The sequence below is a fragment of the Oncorhynchus nerka genome, linkage group LG10 (assembly GCF_034236695.1).
Source record: "Oncorhynchus nerka isolate Pitt River linkage group LG10, Oner_Uvic_2.0, whole genome shotgun sequence".
In the NCBI taxonomy this organism is placed as follows: domain Eukaryota; kingdom Metazoa; phylum Chordata; class Actinopteri; order Salmoniformes; family Salmonidae; genus Oncorhynchus; species Oncorhynchus nerka.
In genome coordinates this window covers 53,004,563-53,026,911 of record NC_088405.1, presented here as the reverse complement: position 1 = coordinate 53,026,911, position 22,349 = coordinate 53,004,563, and the positions used below count along the sequence as shown (strand labels likewise).

The 22,349-nt window shown below is 45.4% G+C and overlaps 1 protein-coding gene across 1 annotated transcript; it reads left to right on the top strand.

The window, feature by feature from the left end:
• Positions 1 to 368: 368 nt before the first annotated feature.
• On the top strand, positions 369 to 22,302 carry LOC115135565 (pleckstrin homology-like domain family B member 2). Its single transcript, XM_029670375.2, is given in 18 exon segments — positions 369 to 475; positions 3,394 to 3,429; positions 3,431 to 3,512; positions 4,367 to 5,403; positions 6,056 to 6,397; positions 11,183 to 11,323; positions 11,617 to 11,754; positions 12,204 to 12,332; positions 14,065 to 14,331; positions 14,410 to 14,499; positions 14,696 to 14,830; positions 15,012 to 15,111; positions 15,770 to 15,968; positions 17,103 to 17,193; positions 17,272 to 17,418; positions 19,623 to 19,842; positions 20,061 to 20,146; positions 20,273 to 22,302. Coding segments are annotated over 18 exon segments (3,399 nt in total). The 5' UTR covers positions 369 to 457; the 3' UTR covers positions 20,414 to 22,302.
• Positions 22,303 to 22,349: the final 47 nt, after the last annotated feature.

Here is a 22,349-nt window from a genome sequence, read left to right as displayed (position 1 = left end):
ACTGTTTTCAAGCAGTCGGTTTGGAAGTTGTTTATAACAGGTTGTGGCTCTTGTTCCTGTAGTTTTGAATGTCCTATAGGGGGAACATACAGTGGAATGAAATTAAGGCATACACTGATTAGAGATCTGCGTAATGTAGTGATGTTTTAGACATTGCTATTGGGACGTGCTTTATCAGCGTGGGTCGATTAGGGTTGCGGTTACAGAACCCCCGTCACCCGACCCCCTATTTCCCTCTCCACCGTCTCCCTATTTCCCTCTCCCCCATTTAACGCGTCTGCGACCACCCAAATCAACCAACCAGATTTGCGCAGTCCGCGGGTTTGGGGCTTCGACTGAGAATGGGGAGGAGCGTCAGAGGAATCAGTCAAGGTAGCAGCAGGCATCGTCTCTGTCCCATTGTCATGCTAATCCGAGGTAGAGGAGTGTTGTCCATCACCGGCGCTCAACAGTTTGAATGAGACAGCACATAAAGGTCAGTTGTCGTCTTCTGAACAAAGAAATCTCAGAAGTTATCAAAAGTTTGGAGAAACCTATCGGTTGCTGCAAGAGGCAGAGTAGATGCCCATCTGTTTCACCCAGCGCCGCGTTCTCTCTTATCTTTCAGGATTAATAACCTTTCTTTTTCTTTTCTTTTTACCAGTCGTTCGGTTCATCTTTCTCGAACTCCGGTTTGTTTCATTGTTCAAATATAGGCATGGTTCCGTTGGGTTACTTGTTTCTGTGAAAGAGTTGCCCGCAAAATAGGCTATATTCTTGTTTTATTTTTTAGAATAAATGTATGGATGTTTTCCAGCTGAATTGCTCGGAAAATCAGAGTGCGCTTTCCTTAAGTACTTTTCTTATGGTGGCATCGTTTCCCCGAAGTGGTTTGATAGCCTACTCCTTCGGATTTTTTGTATTTATTGGAGGCTAATAGGCCTACTTAATTAGAAGAATATGCCTATCATTTGATCACTTGTGTTTACCGTTTTCTGATATGATTGGGAGATGCATGCAGAGTTTAAAGAGAAGTCGAGCTGGCTGCGCATTGGACCGCTAATTTTGACACCTCTGCTGCCGAGTAACCATGTCATTATGTGGCTAATCAACTAGACAAAAAGGTGTGCTATTCTCAGAAGGGGCTAAGAATCTGTGAGAGGGTGATTCCCTAAGCCTTGGGTGTTTGGTCATATGAGGTACAGTACCACAACACTATCCTCTGTAGTATACATATTTTAATAGAGGACTAAGTTGTTACACAAATGTTTTTTTTGTAGAAAAACGTGTTAGAGGTCTTATCAGTTAGTAATATACAGTGGTGTAAAGTACTTAAGTTAAAAAAAACTTTCAAGTACTACTTAAATAGTTTTTGGGATATCTGTACTTTACTTTACTATTTATATTTTTGACAACTTTTATTTGTACTTTTTACATTCCAAAAGTTAAATAATGCACTTTTTACTCCATACATTTTACTTGACACCAAAAGTACTCGTTACATTTTGAATGCTTAGCGGGACAGGAAAATGGACCAATTCACACACTTATCAAGACAACACATTGTACATTGTCATCCCTTCTGCCTCTAATCTGGTGGACTCACTAAACACACATGCATCTTTTGTAAATGATGTCTGAGTGTTGGAGTGTGCCCATGGCTATCCTTATATTTAAAAACAAGAAAATTATGCCTTCTGCTTTGTTTAAAAGAAGGAATTTGAAATTGCATACTTTTACTTTTGATACTTAAGTATATTTAGAACCGAATACTTTTACTCAAGTAGTATTTTACTTTTACTTGAGTAACTTTCTATGAAGGTATCTATATTTTTACTCAAGTATGACAATTGGGTACTTTTCCACCACTGGTAATATACAGCCCACTATATTATTACACAGAGTAACCCTAGTTGCAGTGTAAGGCTAGTCGTATAACACACGCACGCACACACACACACACAAACATTGAGTAGAACCCACATGTGTAGGAGGCATCCTACGTGAAATGAGATTCCCTGAAGAAAGAAATCCTCTCCTGTCTGTTTTTGCTCTGCTCTGCCTTGCTGCCCTGTAAGTCTGGTGTTGGTTTAAAAGCCCCCTACTCCTCGTATGAGGGAAAGATGTTTTAGGTGGCCAGATCAGGGCGAACTCATGATGATGGATTGTGAGTTGTAGCTGATTTGTATAAAAGGATCCACAACTTACTGAAGAACGTCCTCCAGCTAGCCAGCCATCAGCCTGGCGGAGCAGGAAACCTTGGATTATCAGACCCAAAGACGTGTGCGTGCGTACAACTGTGTGTGTTTGGGGGAGGGGGGTTGTACATCTCTGTCAGAGCCCCAGTCTCAGAGAGTAAATATAGCTGAAATCATCAAAGTTTGTACCATACCGCTCCGTTCAATGACATTAGATAAAGGGGTCAACAGCATATTGATTCAGGGACAAAGAGCAGCCTTCTCAGCCATCCATTGTTTGCCCACAAAAGTGAGGTGAACTTTGTTTCCATCTCAGATATCATTAATAGTGGAGCCTGAATTCTTTCCCTGGGATCTGTTTTCCTAGCAAGGCTCTCTCGACTCACGTGATCAGAGAGGGAGATCTGACACACTGGTCTGGGCAGGAGGCTGTTGTAAATGCAGTGTTCACACAGAGTTTATTTCTGGCTGAGTTTGATTGGTTTTCTCAGATGTTTTATTTTCCCGGGGGGTTGAGACCTCACGTTGTTTGGATAAGAAAATCCAGCAGTTGTATTGGAAGAGGGGGGGTGGCGGCGCTCGGGGGGTGGGCTCTGTGTGGCTGTCCAAGTGGGTGTTTGAGTGAGAAAGACACAGGGAAGAACCAACCAGTAAAAAGCACAGCCCCCTTTATCAACGCATCATGCTAACATTATCAAAACAGCTTTTCCAGACTCTGAAGTCAGGAGGACTTTGAATTAGGCGTCAGCCAGACTACTGTCCTACTCTGTAAGGTTTTCTCATTTAGCTGCTCAGCTCCAGACTGTGTCGGCGAACAGAGGGTATTTTGTAGTGTGCTCTATATACGGACTGGTCTGAGGTGTCGTGACAGTATCTTATACTGCTCTCTGCATAAAACAATGTGTTTTTATTTGGATATTGATGTAATCGGCAGAAACTCAGTATAGCTCTGCTCCAAGAAGCATTCTCTTGTGTCCATTATGCTGTGTGTGTGTGTGTGTGTGTGTGTGTGTGTGTGTATTCACGGGTAGAGGAGTTGATTTGAGTTTGACAATTATTTTAATGGGAAGCTCTGAGAAGGAGTCCATTTTTACATAACCATGTCGTCATTACTGTGTGTGTGTGCATGGCGGTGTTCAATATATTCTACAAAGTACTCTCCTGAATCTGTGTGTATTTGTGAGAGAGTGCAGTTCTGTGTTTGTTGTTTTCCCAGGGTACACTCTGTCTAGGTGAATCCTACTTCTTCCACCCAGAGGAGGCCAGTCGAGGCCAGTCGAATGAAGAGCATGCTGCCCCAAAAGAGTCCTGTCACCACAATGGTCTACAGCTCAGGTAGGTCTCTCGCTCTCTCTCGAAGACAACACACAACCATTTCTCCTTTCCTTTCCTTAGCCCCTTACACCCTTTCCTTAGCCTCTTACACCCATTTCTCTACTTCCCCCATACCTACTGCAATTCTCCCCTGTTTATCCCCTTTGTCCCCTTGCATGAGGAACCTCCAGATGTGTCTGTGTGATTGATGTGTGTTTATGGAAGTGGTTCTCAGTCCAGAATGTGCTTGTTCTCTGTCTTTCTGTCCGTCTCTCTGACACTGAAGTTATACTCTTCAGCTCAATGATTATGTACACAGCCAAAGTACTTTGGTCAAACTGCCCATGTAAGGTATAAATAAATGGACGACCACCACATCCTCCGCTATGCAGTGTGAGTTTATCCGCTGAGAAAAACAAATGGCAGCATGTAAGCACAGATAAACAAAGTCTGAGGCCAGCCAGCCCAGTTGACCTTAGAGCATGCAGGGCCCAGGTTCTGTGGGAGGAAGGGGTGTGCCGACAGAGGTGCTCAGGGTCCAGGCTGTCCCTCAGTGCTAGAAAGTACAAAGGCATTCTGGCACGTCTTTCTCTGCCAACATTTTTCAATTTTTAGAAGAACTTTTCTTTAACCACAGACTCTGTTTGTGTTGGGCCCAGAACTGTCTGAGGGGAGTTCTTTGCTGGTTTTTCCCTCCTTAGTCAGCACATTGCAGGGGCTGATCACTGTTTGGCTATTAGATCCCACTCAGTCCGATTGCCTCAATCTCGCTCAGCTCAGGTGTTAGGCTTGAAGTAGGGTGATTATAAGGGTGCTCCAAGACCGGATCATATATCCACATTAACGAGAGTTCTATTCATCTGATGTTTCCGCAGACTGTGTGAAGACTGAACACAGCAATGGCGGCTCAGTGGGTGGCACCGTGATGAGAGGCTCCCGTTCGAAGGCGGAGCTGCAGGACTTGATGGAGACTCTGCAGCGCAGGAAGAGTGCTCTGGAGGCTAGCCTCAGGGCCAGCGCAGAATCTACCCGCACCTACCTTAGCCTGCCTCCTCCCAGCCCTGTGTCTCCCACAGCCCACGGGAGCGCCATGCGCCCCCTCTCCTCCAGGGGCCTCCCCTACATGACCAGCAGCAGCATGCCCCCCTCTCCTCGCCAGGGCGAGCGTCCTCTCAGCCCCAACCCGCCATACACACGCTCACGCCACCAATCACAGGACAGCCTGCTTCTCTCTAACTCCTCTGATGGTCGCCGCCCCCCTGTAGCCAGTTCTCTGCTGTCGATGTGGAATGGATCCTCTTCCTATGGGGAGCCTGCCCCCCGTCCACCTCGGGGCCACAGCGGGGCGGCCAGCATGCCCTCCAGCCCTCGTCTTGGCCGCAGGCTATACGCCCAGGGCCGGAACGTGGACAATGCTATGGACCCTGCACCACGTCAGAGGAAGTACTCTACAGGGTCACTCAATGGCCTGGGCTCTACCCACAGTCGCTCTCTACCCCGCCTCCACCGGTCGGCTGACTCCCCGGCTCTGTCCCTGCCACCACGCCGATCCATGGGCTCCCACCGAGGGGAGAAGGTTTCTGTGTCCTTCTCCTCTAAGTCGAGGCGCAACCTGTTTTCTCTGGAGCGGCCGCCAGACGTGACTGTGCCAGCCACAGCCAGTGTACCGGGTACTCCCCGCCGGGCCAGCCTGGCCTCTCTGGGCTGTGAGCTGGAGGGAGGGGGCCTGCAGGGCTCCTCACCCTGCCTGGACCTGGGCCTGGGGGAGAGGAGGCTGTCCTTTGGGAAGGGAGGACTGGGGCCGGGATCGAGGAGGGGAAGCATCAGCTCTCTGAATGGGAAGGAGGAGCTGAGAGATTACCACATGCACCAGAGAGACGAGAGGCTCAGAGAACAGGAGGTGCAGAGACTGGTGAGAGAAACAATTATTTTACTCCTATTCATTATTATTCTGCCATATTTAATATCCTGCTTTTATTATTCACTCTAAAGTTTAATCTAGAAGGTTCTGATTGTGTGGCTCAGACACCTGGTTTCATTCTGCCAGTTCATCTGGTCCCCAGTCTCTTCACTAGGGACTGTTATGAAAACATGAAAGTGTTTATGGGGCTTTGATTTCAGGTTCTGTCACTTGAGAAGACTAATTGGATTTTCTGACTAGTTCTCACCATGTTTCACAAGCTCTCTGTTTAATTGACTGAACACACACTCACTTCTGCTGTAAAGAGATGGAAGCCAATCAGACTGGTACGCCATAAAACCAGTTGGTCAGACTGGTTAAAACTCCTTTGAACGTTGCTTTCCTCTGAAAATCACTGGATACAATTTTGCACGTCAGAATCCCTTTAAAAATGTGGTTTCTCTGGATTTATTGTGTTTTTATGAGCTGTTTTTATAGGTTGTTTGATCGTGCTTATGGGTGATCGCATTGTGTTGACGAAAGACTGTAAATAGACGAAACCACCCATCTACGAAATAATTGGATCCCAGTATCACAATCTGAGTGGTATATTGGCTGTATACGTGACTGTGTTGGCCACTGGTTTCTCCCCGTCTGTGTGTAGGAGCGCCAGCGGCTGGAGACCATCCTGAGCCTGTGTACTGAGCTGGGCCGTGTGGAGCGGGGCCAGAGAGGCTTGGCCGTCTCCGACCTGCAGAAGATCAACAAGGAGCTGGAGAAGTTGCAGGTGTCTGATGATGAGTCTGTGTTCTCCGACTCCCCTGGCAGCGTCAGCGGCACTGCCCCGGAGAACGGCTTTGGCACCAGAGCCGAGGGATACCAGTTGGCAGAGGAGCGGCAGGTCCGCGAGCGCCATCGCAGCGGGCACAGGGATGCCAGGGCCCAGTCACCTGCTCTCAGCCTGCGCAGCAGTGCCCCCTCACCCTCCCCTCACCATAGAGCCAAGGTAAGGCCTGGTGGACATGCCTTACATTGTCCTGAGACCGGAGGTCTTTCCTTTCTAACCCTTTCAACACTCAAACAAGCACTTCAATATAAACATGTGGGGCACACATACTCACACAGTGAAAAGTGTATAGACAAAGTGTGTGTGTGTGGGGGGGTGGTATAAAAAGAAACAAGGAATTCTGGGTATGGGAGTGATTTCAAAGCATCTGCATGACACAGTAGTTCCTGACATAGCTGAGTGTGTTCACCTATGACAGAGTGAATGTAAATACACGCATACGTTTTTAGTTATTTTAAAGTACACTACATCACGAAAAGTATGTGGACTCCTGCTCGTCGAACATCTCATTCCAAAATAATGGGCATTAATATGGAGTTGGTCCCCTTTTGCTGCCAGAACAGCCTCCACTCTTCTGGGAAGATGTTGGAACATTGCTGGGGGCCTTGCTTCCATTCAGCCCTAATAGCATTAGTGAGGTCGGGCACTGATGTTGGGCGATTAGCCCTGGTTCGTAGTTGGTGTTCCAATTTATCCCAAAGGTGTTCGATGGGATTGAGGTCAAGGCTCTGTGCAGGCCAGTCAAGTACTTCCACACCGATCTTGACAAACCATTTATGTATGGACCTTGTTTGTGCATGGGGGCATTGCCACGCAAACTGTTGCAACAAAGTTAGATTTTTATTTATTGAACCTTTATTTCACTAGGCAAGTCAGTAAAGAACAAATTCTTATTTACAATGACTGCCTGCCCCGGGCAAACTTTAACGACACTGGGCCAATTGTGCACCGCCCTATGGGACACCCAATAACAACCGGTTGTGATACAGCCTGGAATCAAACCAGGGTCTGTAGTGACGCCTCTAGCACGGAGATGCAGTGCCTTAGACGACTGTGCCAATCGGGAGCCCAGAATGTTGGAAGCACAGAATCATCTAGATTGTCATTGTATGCTATAGCGTTAAGATTTTCCTTCACTTGAACTAAGGGGCCTAGCACGAACCATGAAAAACAGCCCCGGACCATTATTCCTCCTCCACCAAACATTAGTCGGCATTATGCATTAGGGCAGATCGCTTTTCCTGGCATCCACCAAACTCAGATCCATCTGTCGGACTACCAGATGGTGAAGCGTGATTCATCACTCCAGAGAACGCGTTGCCACTGCTCCAGAGTCCAATGGCGGCGAGCTTTACACCATGCTGCTTGTGTGCGGCTGCTCAGCCATGGAAACCCATTTAATGAAGCTCCCGACGCACAGTTATTGTGCTGACGCTGCTTCCAGAGGCAGTTTGGATCTCGGTAGTGAGTGTTGCTACGCGCTTCAGCACTCGGCAGTCCCGCTCTGTGAGGATTTGTGGCATACCACTTTGCGGCTGAGCCGTTGTTGCTCCTAGACATTTCCACTTCACAATAACAGCACTTACCGTTGAACGGGACAGCTCTAGCAGGGCAGGAATTTGACAAACTGACTTACTGGAGAGCTCAGTGACTTTCCAGCAAGGCTATTCTATTGCCAATGTTTGTCTATGGAGATCACATGGCTATGTGCTCGATTTTATACACCTGTCCGCAACGGGTGTGGCTGAAATAGCCGAATCCACTCATTTGAAGGGGTGTCCACATACTTATGTATATATTGTGTACATTGAGTTCATTGTATGTACATACAGTGGGGCAAAAAAGTATTTAGTCAGTCACCAACTGTGCAAGTTCTCCCACTTAAAAAGATGAGAGGCCTGTAATTTTCATCATAGGTACACTTCAATTATAACAGACAAAATGAGAAAGAAATCCAGAAAATCACATTGTATGATTTTTAATGAATTTATTTGCAAATTATGGTGGAAAATAAGTATTTGGTCACCTACAAATAAGCAGGATTTCTGGTTCTCACAGACCTGTAACTTCTTCTTTAAGAGGCTCCTCTGTCCTCCACTCGTTGCCTGTATTAATGGCACCTGTTTGAACTTGTTATCAGTATAAAAGATACCTGTATACAACCTCAAACAGTCACACTCCAAACTCCACTATGACCAAAACCAAAGAGCTGTCAAAGGACACCAGAAACAAAATTGTAGACCTGCAGCAGGCTGGGAAGACTGAATCTGCAATAGGTAAGCATCTTGGTTTGAAGAAATCAACTGTGGGAGCAATTATTAGGAAATGGAAGACATGCAAGACCACTGATAATCTCCCTCGATCTGGGGCTCCACGCAAGATCTCACCCCGTGGGGTCAAAATGATCACAAGAACGGTGAGCAAAAATCCCAGAACCACACGAGGGGACCTAGTGAATGACCTGCAGAGAGCTGGGACCAAAGTAACAAAGCCTACCATCAGTAACACTATGCCGCCAGGGACTCAAATCCTGCAGTGCCAGACGTGTCCCCCTGCTTAAGCCAGTACATGTCCAGGCCCGTCTGAAGTTTGCTAGAGAGCATTTGGATGATCCAGAAGAAGATTGGGAGAATGTCATATGGTCAGATGAAACCAAAATATAACTTTTTGGTAAAAACTCAACTCGTCGTGTTTGGAGGATGCTGAGTTGCATCCAAAGAACACCATACCTACTGTGAAGCATGGGGGTGGAAACATCATGCTTTGGGGCTGTTTTTCTGCAAAGGGACCAGGACGACTGATCCGTGTAAAGGAAAGAATGAATGGGGCCATGTATCGTGAGATTTTGAGTGAAAACCTCCTTCCATCAGCAAGGGCATTGAAGATGAAACGTGGCTGGGTCTTTCAGCATGACAATGATCCCAAACACACCACCGGGCAACGAAGGAGTGGCTTTGTAAGAAGCATTTCAAGGTCCTGGAGTGGCCTAGCCAGTCTCCAGATCTCAACCCCATAGAAAATCTTTGGAGGGAGTTGAAAGTCCGTGTTGCCCAGCAATAGCCCCAAAACATCACTGCTCTAGAGGAGATCTGCATGGAGGAATGGGCCAAAATACCAGCAACCGTGTGTGAAAACTTTGAAGATTTACAGAAAACGTTTGACCTCTGTCATTGCCAACAAAGGGTATATAACAAAGTATTGAGAAACGTTTGTTGTTGACCAAATACTTATTTTCCACCATAATTTGCAAATAAATTCATTAAAAATCCTACAATGTGATTTTATGGATTTTTTTTCTTCTCATTTTGTCTGTCATAGTTGAAGTGTACCTATGATGAAAATTACAGGCCTCTCATCTTTAAGTGGGAGTACTTGCACAATTGGTGTCTGACTAAATAGTTTTTTGCCCCACTGTATGTATATTTAAAAAAACTTTTTTTAAAGTTTTTTTTTTTAACTCAAACCACCTGTGGGCAGGATTGGACCGGATCGTGGGACAAACCGGCCTGCAGGCTGTATGTTTGACACCCCAGCATTAGAGGGTATGTGAGCACACACGGTAGTGGAAACTATGTAGCCCTGCGGGGGTTGAGGTATGCAGCAGTGTTGCTGAAGATATAAGGAGTCCTCCTGAAATATTCTATACTTTCCCCGTAGGCCTGTATTTAAACAAAGTACACCTCAAGTGGTACCTCCGTCTTTCACCAGGAGCTTATTCGGACTCTGCCCCTAACCCCAGTCCCAGTTTGAGTCCCAGTGCAACTATTAGTTATATTATCGCTGTAAAACTGTGGCATTTTTCCACTCTAGAGCAGTAACGACTTAATGCTGTGTTTGGTTTTAATGGATTTCTCTGGGGAATAGTTCAGTTACAGCCCTAAGTCAGTTACAGCCCTATCTGAAAGGAGGGGGAGCAGGAAATGACTTTAACCCCAGTGGAATAACTGTGTATGTGTGTGCGCGCACATATGGTGTGTGAAAAGTATTTGTCCAGATGTTTTCTTCATATTACAGTACTTACAATACCCAGTACCTGCTTTGTAGCTGATATTAATATTTATACCATTTCAATAGAAAATCATACTACCTTTTTTTAATTGGGGGAAAAAATATTTTGAGGGCCTACTTTATTCCCTGACTACCAGATTAGCATTATATTTCATTGTATGTAGAGAATACATTTCCGACTATTTGTTACGGCTGAGGCAGAGACCCATTAAAGACACAAGTTATTGAACCTCCCAATCCACTCTTCTTCCGACTCACATTCCTAAACCCTGGCAGTGGAACAGTGGAACAGTTAGTCAAATACCGTCTCTGAAACAGCCCATAAATCGTAGGACTGCGGTCTGCCTGCCACATGAGGTTCAGACCGCTATAGACCAGCACTACTTTAGGCTCCTATGTGGAGTAGGAATCAGATATTGTAGAGGCTGTGATGGGTCAGAAACAGCATGTGGCTGAATGTGTGTGGATTAGACCTGGGGCTGATGAGAAGGAGCGGGTGTTTTGATTCTGTCTGGTGGCAGCAGGCCTCTCTGACTGGTAGAGGAGATGACTAAGGCTTGTACAGTAGAGTCCTTCTAATGTAGCAGAGTATGAGTGACCCAGTCCCTGTTCTGCTGAAGGACTTGGGTTTCCTCTGCATTACAGACACGAGGCAGGAGCATTAATCCACCCCACCATCACTCACAGCATTCTGCAGCAGCTCCATCTCACCGACGTACTATGGCAACACATGAGAAGGAATTACAGGATGTGAAGAAAACATAACACATTTCTTTCCCCCATACCCCTGTGTACAACGGTGGATATCTTTAAACAAGAGGCGTGATCCTGGCGTGGGCTTTTTATAATCATTTATACATGATATCATCAGTGTAACACACATTGTGAGTAGATGCAGTAGTTTGTGGACTAATGCTGGTTCCGTAATATCACCAGCAGCAGGCTGCGGAGGATGTGCATCTGAAACAGGAAGTGAGCCGTATTGAGGAGGAGAGGATCCAGGTGCTGAACAACGTAGAGGAGGTGGAGCAGAAGATCAAAGACCTGGACAACCAGATGGAGGAGTCCATCAGAGAGGTATGCAGCGCACGCCATGGGATTGTGAACGGAGCTGCACGCATGCTGGGTGTTTGATGTTTGTGTCAGTGGGAGTTAATGTTGATGTGTGTGTGTGTTTATGAGTTGGAATTCTTTGTGGAGTTAGGAAATGAATGTTTACAGTTGTGGCTGGGTAATGATACTAGTGCTAGTGGGGGTTAGCGCTGGTATCTGGCTTTTGGGAGCGAATGATCTAGAGTTATGGATCATTGTAATTTAAAGCTGCGTCGGTCAGTGGGATAATGTTACCTGTGTGTGTGTGGTGTGTGCAGATGGAGGTGGAGCGGGCTCTGCTGGAAGGTGAGCAGGTCTCTGAGATGGCCCTGCTACAGAGGGAGAAGGAGGTACTGGACCAACTCAATGAGAAGATTGGCAGCACTGACAAGACTGCCCTCGCAGAGAAGTCCCAGGTAAGTGCAGCAGATGTTGTCCAGCCCTGAGTTGGATGCCATTGCTCTCAGACACAGGGAACGTGAGGGGGAGAGACGGACAGAGAGACAGTGTATGTGGGAGTCTGGATGTCAGTGGTACGACTCTGACTAGGATGAATCTACAGTCCACAGGTCTGAATACAGTAGAGCAGTCCAGCCCACAGGTCTGAATACAGTAGAGCAGTCCAACCCACAGGTCTGAATACAGTAGAGTAGTCCTTCCTCTTTTTTTTTCTCCATCCCTCCACTTTGTTTCCTCTCTCCCTTCACTAACACTCTCTTTCCTCTCTGTTGTCCTGTGTGTGTGTGCGCATGTATGCGTGCGCACTTGCGCATATGTTTTAGTGTGTGTATGCATATGTGCGTGCCTTTGTGTCTGTGCGTATGTGCCTATGCATTTGTGGGTGTGTGTGTCCATGACTATTCAGGAGAAAGCCTTGCTCGATGCTGAGAGGGTAAAAGTAGAGAGGCTGTCAGAGCTTGTCTCTGAGCAGAAGACCCAGCTGGACAACTGTCCCGAGGCGCTCAAGGAGCAGCTTCAGCAGCAGCTCTCCAGGGTCAGTAAGACACAGCAACAAACTCCTACCTGGGTCCCTCATCCTCCTCGGTTATTATGACTGCCTTTCTCCCTTTTAACATGTTGCTTTCTGCTTCCCTCGCTCCTCCTCCTTGTAATTCACCCTCTTCCATGCGTTTGCTTTTGCGTTGTATTTCTGTGGCGCACCTAGAATCCTCCTCTTTGTCCATCCGCTCCCTTTTTTCTAGATGTCCTCGTATCCCACCCTGTCTCATTCGGACAGCTCCTTTTCTAGTTCTTGGTTTCACTTGGTCTCTCCCCTATGATTCAGACCGAGATAGCCAAGTAAGGAAAGTGCAGTGACTTGAATGATGTGCTCGGAGAGTAGATGTATGTTGTTATCCAGCTAATGCATTTAACTGGCACTGCAGGATTCACGGAGTTCATTACTGTGGTCTAGTTCTCTGTAAAATGGAAATGTACACTGCTCAAGAAAAATAAAGGGAACACTAAAATAACACATCCTAGATCTGAATGAATGAAATATTCTTATTAAATACATTTTTCTTTACATAGTTGAATGTGCTGACAACAAAAGCACACAAATTATCATTGGAAATCAAATTTATCAACCCATGGAGGTCTGGATTTGGAGTCACACTCAAAATTTAAAGTGGATAACCACACTACAGGCTCATCCAACTTTGATGTAATGTCCTTAAAACAAGTCAAAATGAGGCTCAGTAGTGTGTGTGGCATCCACGTGCCTGTATGACCTCCCTACAATGCCTGGGCATGCTCCTGATGAGGTGGCGGATGGTCTCCTGAGGGATCTCCTCCCAGACCTGGACTAAAGCATCCGCCAACTCCTGGACAGTCTGTGGTGCAACGTGGCGTTGGTGGATGGAGCGAGACACGATGTCCCAGATGTGCTCAATTGGATTCAGGTCTGGGGAACGGGCGGGCCAGTCCATAGCATCAATGCCTTCCTCTTGCAGGAACTGCTGACACACTCCAGCCACATGAGGTCTAGCATTGACCGTTTGAGCAGACACGTGCACATTTGTGGCCTGCTGGAGGCCATTTTGCAGGGCTCTGGCAGTGCTCCTCCTGCTCCTCCTTGCACAAAGGCGGAGGTAGCGGTCCTGCTGCTGGGTTGTTGACCTCCTACGGCCTCCTCCGCGTCTCCTGATGTACTGGCCTTTACTGGCCTGTCTCCTGGTAGCGCCTCCATGCTCTGGACACTATGCTGACAGACACCGCTTACCTTCTTGCCACAGCTCGCATTGATGTACCATCCTGGATGAACTGCACTACCTGAGCCACTTGTGTGGGTTGTAGACTCCTTCTCATGCTACCACTAGAGTGAAAGCACCGCCAGCATTCAAAAGTGACCAAAACATCAGCCAGGAAGCATAGGAACTGAGAAGTGGTCTGGTCACCACCTGCAGAACCACTCCTTTATTGGGGGTGTCTTGCTAATTGCCTATAATTTCCACCTGTTGTCTATTCCATTTGCACAACAGCATGTGACATTTGTCAATCAGTGTTGCTTCCTAAGTGGACAGTTTGATTTCACAGAAGTGTGATTGACTTGGAGTTATATTGTGGTGTTTAAGTGTTCCCTTTATTTTTTTGAGCAGTGTATTTGTATGTCTGTGTTTAAATCCTCCACACACTGACCCACTTAAAGCCAGTGCATTCTCTATCTTATATGATGATGTGTGTGTGTGTGTGTGTGTGTGTGTGTGTGTGTGTGCGCTGTCTGTTAGGATGTGGAGGTACTGGAGGCTGAGAGGAAGTGGTTTGAAGACCTGGAGTTCCAGCAGCTGGAGAGAGAGAGTCGTCAGGACGAGGAGAAGGAGGGTCGGAACCATCATTTACTCCGAGAGGTAGCAGATTACCAGCGTAGTACTGTCACACGCAAGGAGAGACTCCTGACCCTGAAGAAGCAGTCCACACAGATTACCCAGCAGTCTCAGCGAGAGAAGGACAGCTTTCTGAAAGAGAAGAACAACCTGCTCCTCATGCTTCAGAGGGTAAGAAGGTTTTTGGTTACTGGTTTTGTTTTGTATCGGACTGACTGCAGCTGTTTAACTGACAGTCTGTGTCTCTAGGAGAGGGAGAACCTGGCCTCGCTGGAGAGGAAGTATGCTGAAGTGACTGGGGGGCAGGCCTTCCCTAACAACCCTGTTGCCATGAAAGAGGTATATTGTACAATTCATTCACTACTCAAAGTGCATACCTTATGTCTGACCAGCAGAGGGCAGCGGTGTCTGTACTAGGAGCCCTCCAGTGCATGACTGGATTTCCTAACGACAGAGGAAGTTGCCTTATAAAACCACCACTTTCAATGAATGTAAAGCTTTTATCATTTCCATATGTTTCTGTTCTGGTCTCCAGCACTTCCGCTCTCTGGAGGAGAGGAGGCGGGGCAGTAAGGAGAACTCCCACCTCAGTGACAATCTTCGTAAGAGGAGCCAGCAGCCCCTCAGTCACTACAGCAGCTCCACACTGGGCCGCAGCCTGTCCTCTAAGGTGAGCATGGGGGACCAACCTCCCCATTGCACGTCATTGAAATATTGATAATGCCATTGAATGCCAGAGTCCCCTCATCTGATTACTGGAGCTTTGGGTTAGAGAGACACTTACCAGGTCATGATCTCTCGCTCTCTCTCTCTCTCTCTCTCTCTCTGTTGTCCGTCTGTCTACTCTGCAGTCCCACGTGCCCCTGTCCCAGAGCTCCAGCTGTGGTAGTGCCATCCCCCGGGGCCTCTCTGTCTCTCCCCGAGATCTGGAATCTCAACGCCTGCTCAAGGGTGAGACAAAACATTGTTTTGTGAACACGATATCTGTGTCTACTCCAAAGTTGAAACTTAATTTGAGGTTTTCTTCGTAAGTAAACGATGCCTCTAATGAAGTACTGTCTAGAAGGAAACTGTTAGTTGAAGGAAAGGAAACTTGTTTTCATCTCGCAAAGCCATCTCTCTGTCTCTCTCTGCCCTTTTCTCTCATCATCCTTGGATTCCCCGCCTCACTCCCTAACCTCTACTGCCTGTTTCTCTCCGCGTGCTAGCTACATGCTGCAGGGTTAGACATTTGTAGCTTTCCCTGTCTTGTGTGACCTGGTCCACATTACAGGTCAGTCTGTTAGTTAACACGGATGGCCACATCCTTTCCTCCAGTTTCCATCTGAATCGGTCTGAGCAGTAATGACATGTTCAGGATCCTCTGCTCTGATAATGTTTCCAGCAGGAAGGAACAAGAGACTTTGGAAACAGTTCCGAGAGGGTTGAAATACCACGCCCATTTCAGTGTTATGAGGGAATATACTATTTGTGTACCAGCAATGCCCTTGGACCAACTGCAATCAAGTTGTGACAGTTAACCAGCAACAAACCTTTTTACGTCTTCCATCCAATCTGATAAAAGGCTTTAGAAAGTGTGTGTCTGTCTGTGTGTCCGTCTGTCTCTCAGCAGGCCACAGCCACCTGTACGCGAGTGAGGACCGACAGAGACTGGTTGACCTGTGTAGCAGGACCGTCTCCGAGTCCAACGTCTTCCTGGACTCCTTCCACTACGCAGACAACGGCCATGCCTTCGACACGCTCAGCGTGGACAGCTCTGACAGCATGGAGACCAGCATCTCTGCCTGCTCCCCAGACAACATCTCCAGGTGAGAGCGACAGAGCGAACTGTTCACATAGGACCGTGGTTCAAGCAGGACCATCAATGTGACATTAGTTGAAAATAGCATTTTTTTTTTTTTTTTGTTCTAGAGGAGAGCTGGGTGACATGGCCGTAAGAGACATTTTATGAATTCGAGAGATGTGACTCGGCATCATTCCATATGTATGGTTATTTCCTAATTCTGTGGGGGAGGGAGGGGTGTGGCTGGTGCAGGAGTGTCAGGTCACAAACACATCTGTGCTCTCAGTGAATTGGCCCAAACACCTGTTAGAGCATTGTGGGAACCCAAAACATCAGTACTGTGTCACTAGGATAGTGCCAGGATGCTGTATCTAATGTGAGTAAAGGGCTTTCTCAGGTTGTCTGTTGTACAGAGGAGGCCGTGTTTGTTCAAACCTAAAGTACTGTGTTGCATCCTTTTTGGGCAAAAAATTGTGTTTGCGACTTCTTGTCGGAAGGGAATGAGTTAGATGAAATCAGTTCAACTCTCTGACAAAAGTTGATTATGCTCATTGGTTACGCTTGACAACAGACACATGGTTCTGCAGAGTGTTTGGGATTTTCCATTTGATGTCACGCTCTTCCAAGCGAAACTATGCGACTCATTCTAACTCTTCAGGATATCTTGTTACACTGGTAAATCTATGTTTATATCTATCGCTGCAGATGTTGTTTGGGTGTATCGTGATAGTCCTGTACAATCTGTATGTTATACGTTTTTATCGGTGAGGAGGCTGAACAACGTGACTTCACCCAGACGTTGTCCAGCTGTCTCACAGCCAGTTTAACAAGCAGAAGAAGTGTGCTTTCTGCATGTTACTAATCCTGTACACTACACAACAGCTCTGAGAGTTACCACTGGTTTAGTGTGTGAATGTGGTCTTGGTCAGTCCATACATTCTTTACAGGACAGAAAGACTAGAGAGAATGTAGTGTCTATACTTTGTACGTGATGGGATTTTATGACTGATGCAGAGGTGCAGTATTAACTTTATAGTAAGGGCCCTAGTCTGGAATTTCACTCACACTTAAACAGTTCCAGGATGGACAGTGCTTTCCTGGTGAGAGTGTGTCCTCTTCCTTGATGTGCGTTTCTGGTTCTCTTTTTTCCCACCCACAGTGCCAGCACATCCAACGTAGCAAAGATTGAAGAGATGGAACGTTTGTTACGAGAGGCCCAGGCTGATAAGAATCGTCTCCTTGAGCACAGGGTAATGAAGCCTTCATAAGCAACCCTGTGTGTGTGTGTGTGTGACCATGCTGTAACTATCGTTGTGTGGCGTGTGTAGGAGCGTGAGATGGAGGTGCGCAGGCAGGCCCTGGAGGAGGAGCGGCGGAGGAGGGAGGACCTGGAGAAGAGACTGCAGGAGGAGACCAGCAGGAGGCAGAAGATGATCGAGAGGGAGGTGAAGCTACGCGAGAAACAGAGGGCACAGGTGGGAGATATAGAATCAGATGGTCCAAGAATATCAATAACTTCAGATGCATGGTAATTTAAGGCGAGGCACCATAGGCTGCAATGCCATTTTTCAATATACTTATCAATTTAGATATTTTTTTTGTATTTTGGGATCTTAAGCACAACAAATTTGTAGCATGCTACGAATCCAATTCATGCAATATGTCACACAAATTGCGAAATTCATATCACACAAATTGCGAAATTCATATCATACAAATTGCAAAATTCGTAGCATAAAATCCTTGAATTTGAACCATACTCAACTGAACATAAATCCATAATTTCGAAGCTCACTACATTAAATCATACATAATTTAAAAGGCCATTTCATAGAGAATGTTACAGACAGGACTATAAGTCACCTTACTTTGAAGAGATTGTGGTTGGGTCTAAATAGGCGATTGGTAGGCAAAATTCATAGGACTTTCCCGAAAAGTCAGACCCTTCCCACAGACCGAAACATTTCTCTCCGCTTCAGACGCATCTGCATTCACCACATTTGTTGTAGTTATCCTTGGATATATTCTCTAGATTTGTACAAAGGGAAATGTCGATATATAATTTTTTTAAATGTTATTCTAGATAACATTTTCTTTGGGAAAATGCGGCAAAAATGTAGTTTACAGATAGAAAGAATGAAAAAAGTATTTATCCACAATCTGCTCTGGACATGTCCGGTGCTGGAGTGTCTTAACAAAATGAAAATGAAAAAATGTAGGCTGACTTTATCCTGTGTTCAGAATAACAGATTTGCGCTATATGCAAATATGCGCATATTTAATGTATGTGTGTGTGTTTATATATATATATATCTGTTGCATATTTTTATATTTCAGAAAAGTAGTAATATAGGATAACCAGCCTGTCCCCAGAAATGTCCCTGCTCTTAAAAAGAGAAGCTCTTTCTCACATAAATGCATATCTTAAATCAGGTTACAGACCAGTTAAGTACTCTAAAAATAAAGTTCCTGGAGTATCCTTTTGGGGTTCTTCAAACTGTGGGGGAACCCCTAGAAGTACTTTGCATAGCCCTTTTCAAAAGTGTTATTTAAAGAACCACTTTTAATGGATCCTCCAAGAACCTTTTGGGGTAAAAATGTTTAACCACCTCCTCCCCATTTATTATTAATAATATGCATAACAATAACACACTATTTTAGTAATGTGTTTTATTACGTTTTTAGTGGCAAAGCAGAACCAAAAAAATCACTGAGGTAAACTCCAAGCAGAACCCCAAGTCCAATGGGTATATCCTCTGGCGTGTTCTCCGTATCCACAGCCAGAATGATTTTGTATGGCAATCGAACAGGTTTCCTGTTATATTCATCAGAGGTGTAGGGAGGGTGAAGTCTGTGAATCCCAAACATAGTAATTATACAGATGATTAACAAAACGTGCACACAACAGTATTCATACCATGGTTTTTGTGGTGAATGTGAATGAACAAAAACTGTTTTTGATCATGGTTTTCATACACATACCTTGTCCATAATGTAGTGGCCTATAGGATATTCATTGACGAAGAATGGAAGGAGGATGGTAAATGTGATCTGCAATACATACCAATTTACATACCTGTTGTATGCCTCCTTGTCTGTATACCTGCAGACAGAGAAAAGTTCATTCATCTGCACCCAATACAGCTTACAGCTAGCCTTCAACATATTCTTATAGCCTACTCCAACCTCTTTGTTGGTTGATGTATCCATTGAATTGCGTCCATTTTCTGTTTTAGAAAGATTTGCACAAATATGAAAAGACAGCTGGTATCATCGTAAAACAATATAAATTGAGATCATACAAGGGACAAATCTTACCTTACATTGAAGAGATCTTTACATTGTTCAGTTAAGTGTCTCCACCTGCTGTCCTTTCAAATTCAAATCTAAAGGTTTCAGTTGGGCAGTTAGGTTCCTGCAAGAACCCCCTCTTGTGGGGTTCAACAAGGGATCCCCATGTTTTGTCTGTGTAGTTATTGGTTTTGTCTACATTCAACTGGTAAGAGATCATTGTGATATGAATGGGGGGAGTATTACCCTGTTAGGTTGTGGTGCCTGGCCTTAAATAGACACGATTCAAGACAACTTGAAATAAAAATGTCTAGCAGATCTTCAACTTGATTGCAGCTTTTAACCGTTGGCTCAACACAGACTAGACACCTGTGACCCTTGTCCCCAGGCCCGGCCGATGACACGCTACCTACCTCAGAGGAAGGATGACTTTGACCTCCATGGTCACATCGAGGCAGCTGGACACAACCCAGACAACTGCTACCACCTGGCCATCACTGATAAAACCTGCAGAGGGTTCCTGGTCAAGATGGGTGGCAAGATCAAGACCTGGAAGAAACGCTGGTTTGTCTTCGACCGGAACCGCAGGACCCTGGTCTACTACGCAGGTGATTTAGAACTTCTATTCTCTCTTTCTCCCTCTTCTCTGTCTGTTGCAGCTGTGATTGGTGGATCAATCAGAGCGCTGAAGGAAAAGCAGCGCCGGTATCGTCGTCAGGCTATGCTGCTCTGCTCTGGAAATCTAGGAAGTGCTTTGATTTAATGTCATGCTTTTTTTTCACCGCCCATAAACATAGTAATTCCAACGCTATGTGCTCTGTTCCAGACAAACACGAGGCCAAGATGAAAGGGGTCATCTACTTCCAAGCCATAGAAGAGGTTTACTATGATCATTTAAAGAATGCACACAAGGTAAGGTACAAATTATTTACACGTTTAAAGTATCTAGTATCCTTGTTTTCAAGGTAAGAAGCACCATTTTTCAAAAACTAGACTTGACATTGTTGTTTTATTTCTCCCTCTCTTGCACCCTCACAGAGCCCGAACCCATCGCTGACGTTCAGCGTGAAGACCCATGACAGGGTGTACTACATGGTGTCTCCCTCCCCTGAGGCCATGCGCATCTGGATGGACGTCATCGTCACCGGGGCTGAAGGATACATGCATTTCATGGTCTGACAAATCAACAGGAAATATCCTCTCCTCCAGTTCCATCGCTGCCTCAAAGACAAAGCAATGTGACTGGTCAGGATTGAGAATCTGTGACCCGAGCACAATACCCTCCTGGTTTTTACCTTTACAGCCACTTTCATTTCAGTCTCACTTCAGTGAGCCCACCTCTCTCCTCCTCTGGGACTGATGTGATGGTAATCTGATACTTCAGTTTGGCAATGAATTACTTCCTCTGGAGGATTAGGTGTCCAGTGTTGCTTGTTCATTTGGAAAGGACAATCTAGGAAGATTCGAATACTTATCGTTTTATGTGTGTGAAGCCTTTTGGCACAATCACATGGTTTACCCTCATGATATTTTGAGACCGTTAATGACCCTGAGACGCTGTCTAGGGTGTTTTATGCAGTCGGATAGGCTAACAGTGTACTAGAGGTTACTGTCTCGTCCTTTCCATCATCCAAGTTGAGCCGGCTGTTGATTGGTCAACCAAAGCTCTCCATCTGTTTTCCTTCCAGCTGGACAGTCTCTTCCCCCCCCCCCCCCCCCCCCATGTGCCAAACCTTCCGGGGGACTGTCTAGCATCTGCACAGACTGAGAGGACAATAGCACCCTCCATTGGAAAACCCAAGGTGATTCACATAACTGATATGCGTCTTTTGTACTTTACTGTTGAGCAGGAACGTGGGGTCGACAGGGGAAATCCTAAAACGCCGGAGACTTGAAGGGTTTGAAAAGTACCTCATCACTATGTACCAAAGACATACTTATTTGTATTTGTATGTAAATAATGTAAATGGAACCTAAAGGCTCTGCAAATGAATACTTTCAGGGTGTGGGAAGCGTTGACGATCTGTGTGCATGTATATACATTTAGTGTGTGCCACACAGCTAAATAAGTTGGCAAAAACATTCCAGGGCACTTAAAATACTAGTTCAAAATAAATGTCTTAATCGAACATTGTATATTGTGCCTTTTTATGTAAGTCCATCTTATGACAGGTTGTGTAATATCAGGCTATCAGTGGGCTGGGTGCAGCTCCCTACCCAATGAATGGGCTCATTAATTTCGGGAAAGCTTTAGAAGGCCTTGCATTGCTCCTATTGTAAAGCACCATGTGATGTTGGATGTCATTGATGTCCTTAGCGTTGGCCTGTTTTTAGTTATTACACAGTCGCTGTAAGACCTGTGTAGCGCTATAATAGTTATTGCTTTTAAAATGACTTTTTTGGGGGGGGGGGGGGGGGTCACAAGTAATGGAACGTGTATTTATATTGGTTTAATTGTATCTGCTCTTCTTTTTTGTTTGTTGACAAATGTATAAATATGTGCATGTTGAACATACAAATCAGCCATGTGTTCAACCAAAGAGCAAAGCAATCTCCAGTGTTCTGGAATGATTTATATTGAAGTCAAAATGGAAAAGAAAAATGTGATTCTACTTATTTGACCCAGTTATCTTAGCTGATGTATTTTGAATTACTGTGATCAAAAATGTATTATACTTTTTAAGACCCAATGATACTGAAATGGTTCTCTCGGTCACGGTGAGCTCATAGGTAGCAAGTAGTTGCATGGTCAATGAGGTTACTGGGAGAGTGCACACGAGACCAAAAGGTGTTGAGGTGACGGTTGATTAGCTCATAGGGAATCTTTCACCGTGTTATGAAGGGGACTGACTAGTTCCTTGTGACCAGTTGACATGTCAAGCAGGAACCCTCATGCTCGGCCTGTGTGACTACACAGTATGGGCACACTTCCAAGTATTTTCCATATGTGTACCAAGGAAACGATCACTTTTATGCATTTAAAATATATATACATTTGATATTTTTATATGAACAGTGGTAATTCAGATGTTATTTTTAATCCTGCATGTTTTTTTTTTATACAAATGTAAGAATAAATCATATGTTTACTAATTTGTTTCATGTTACTATTTCT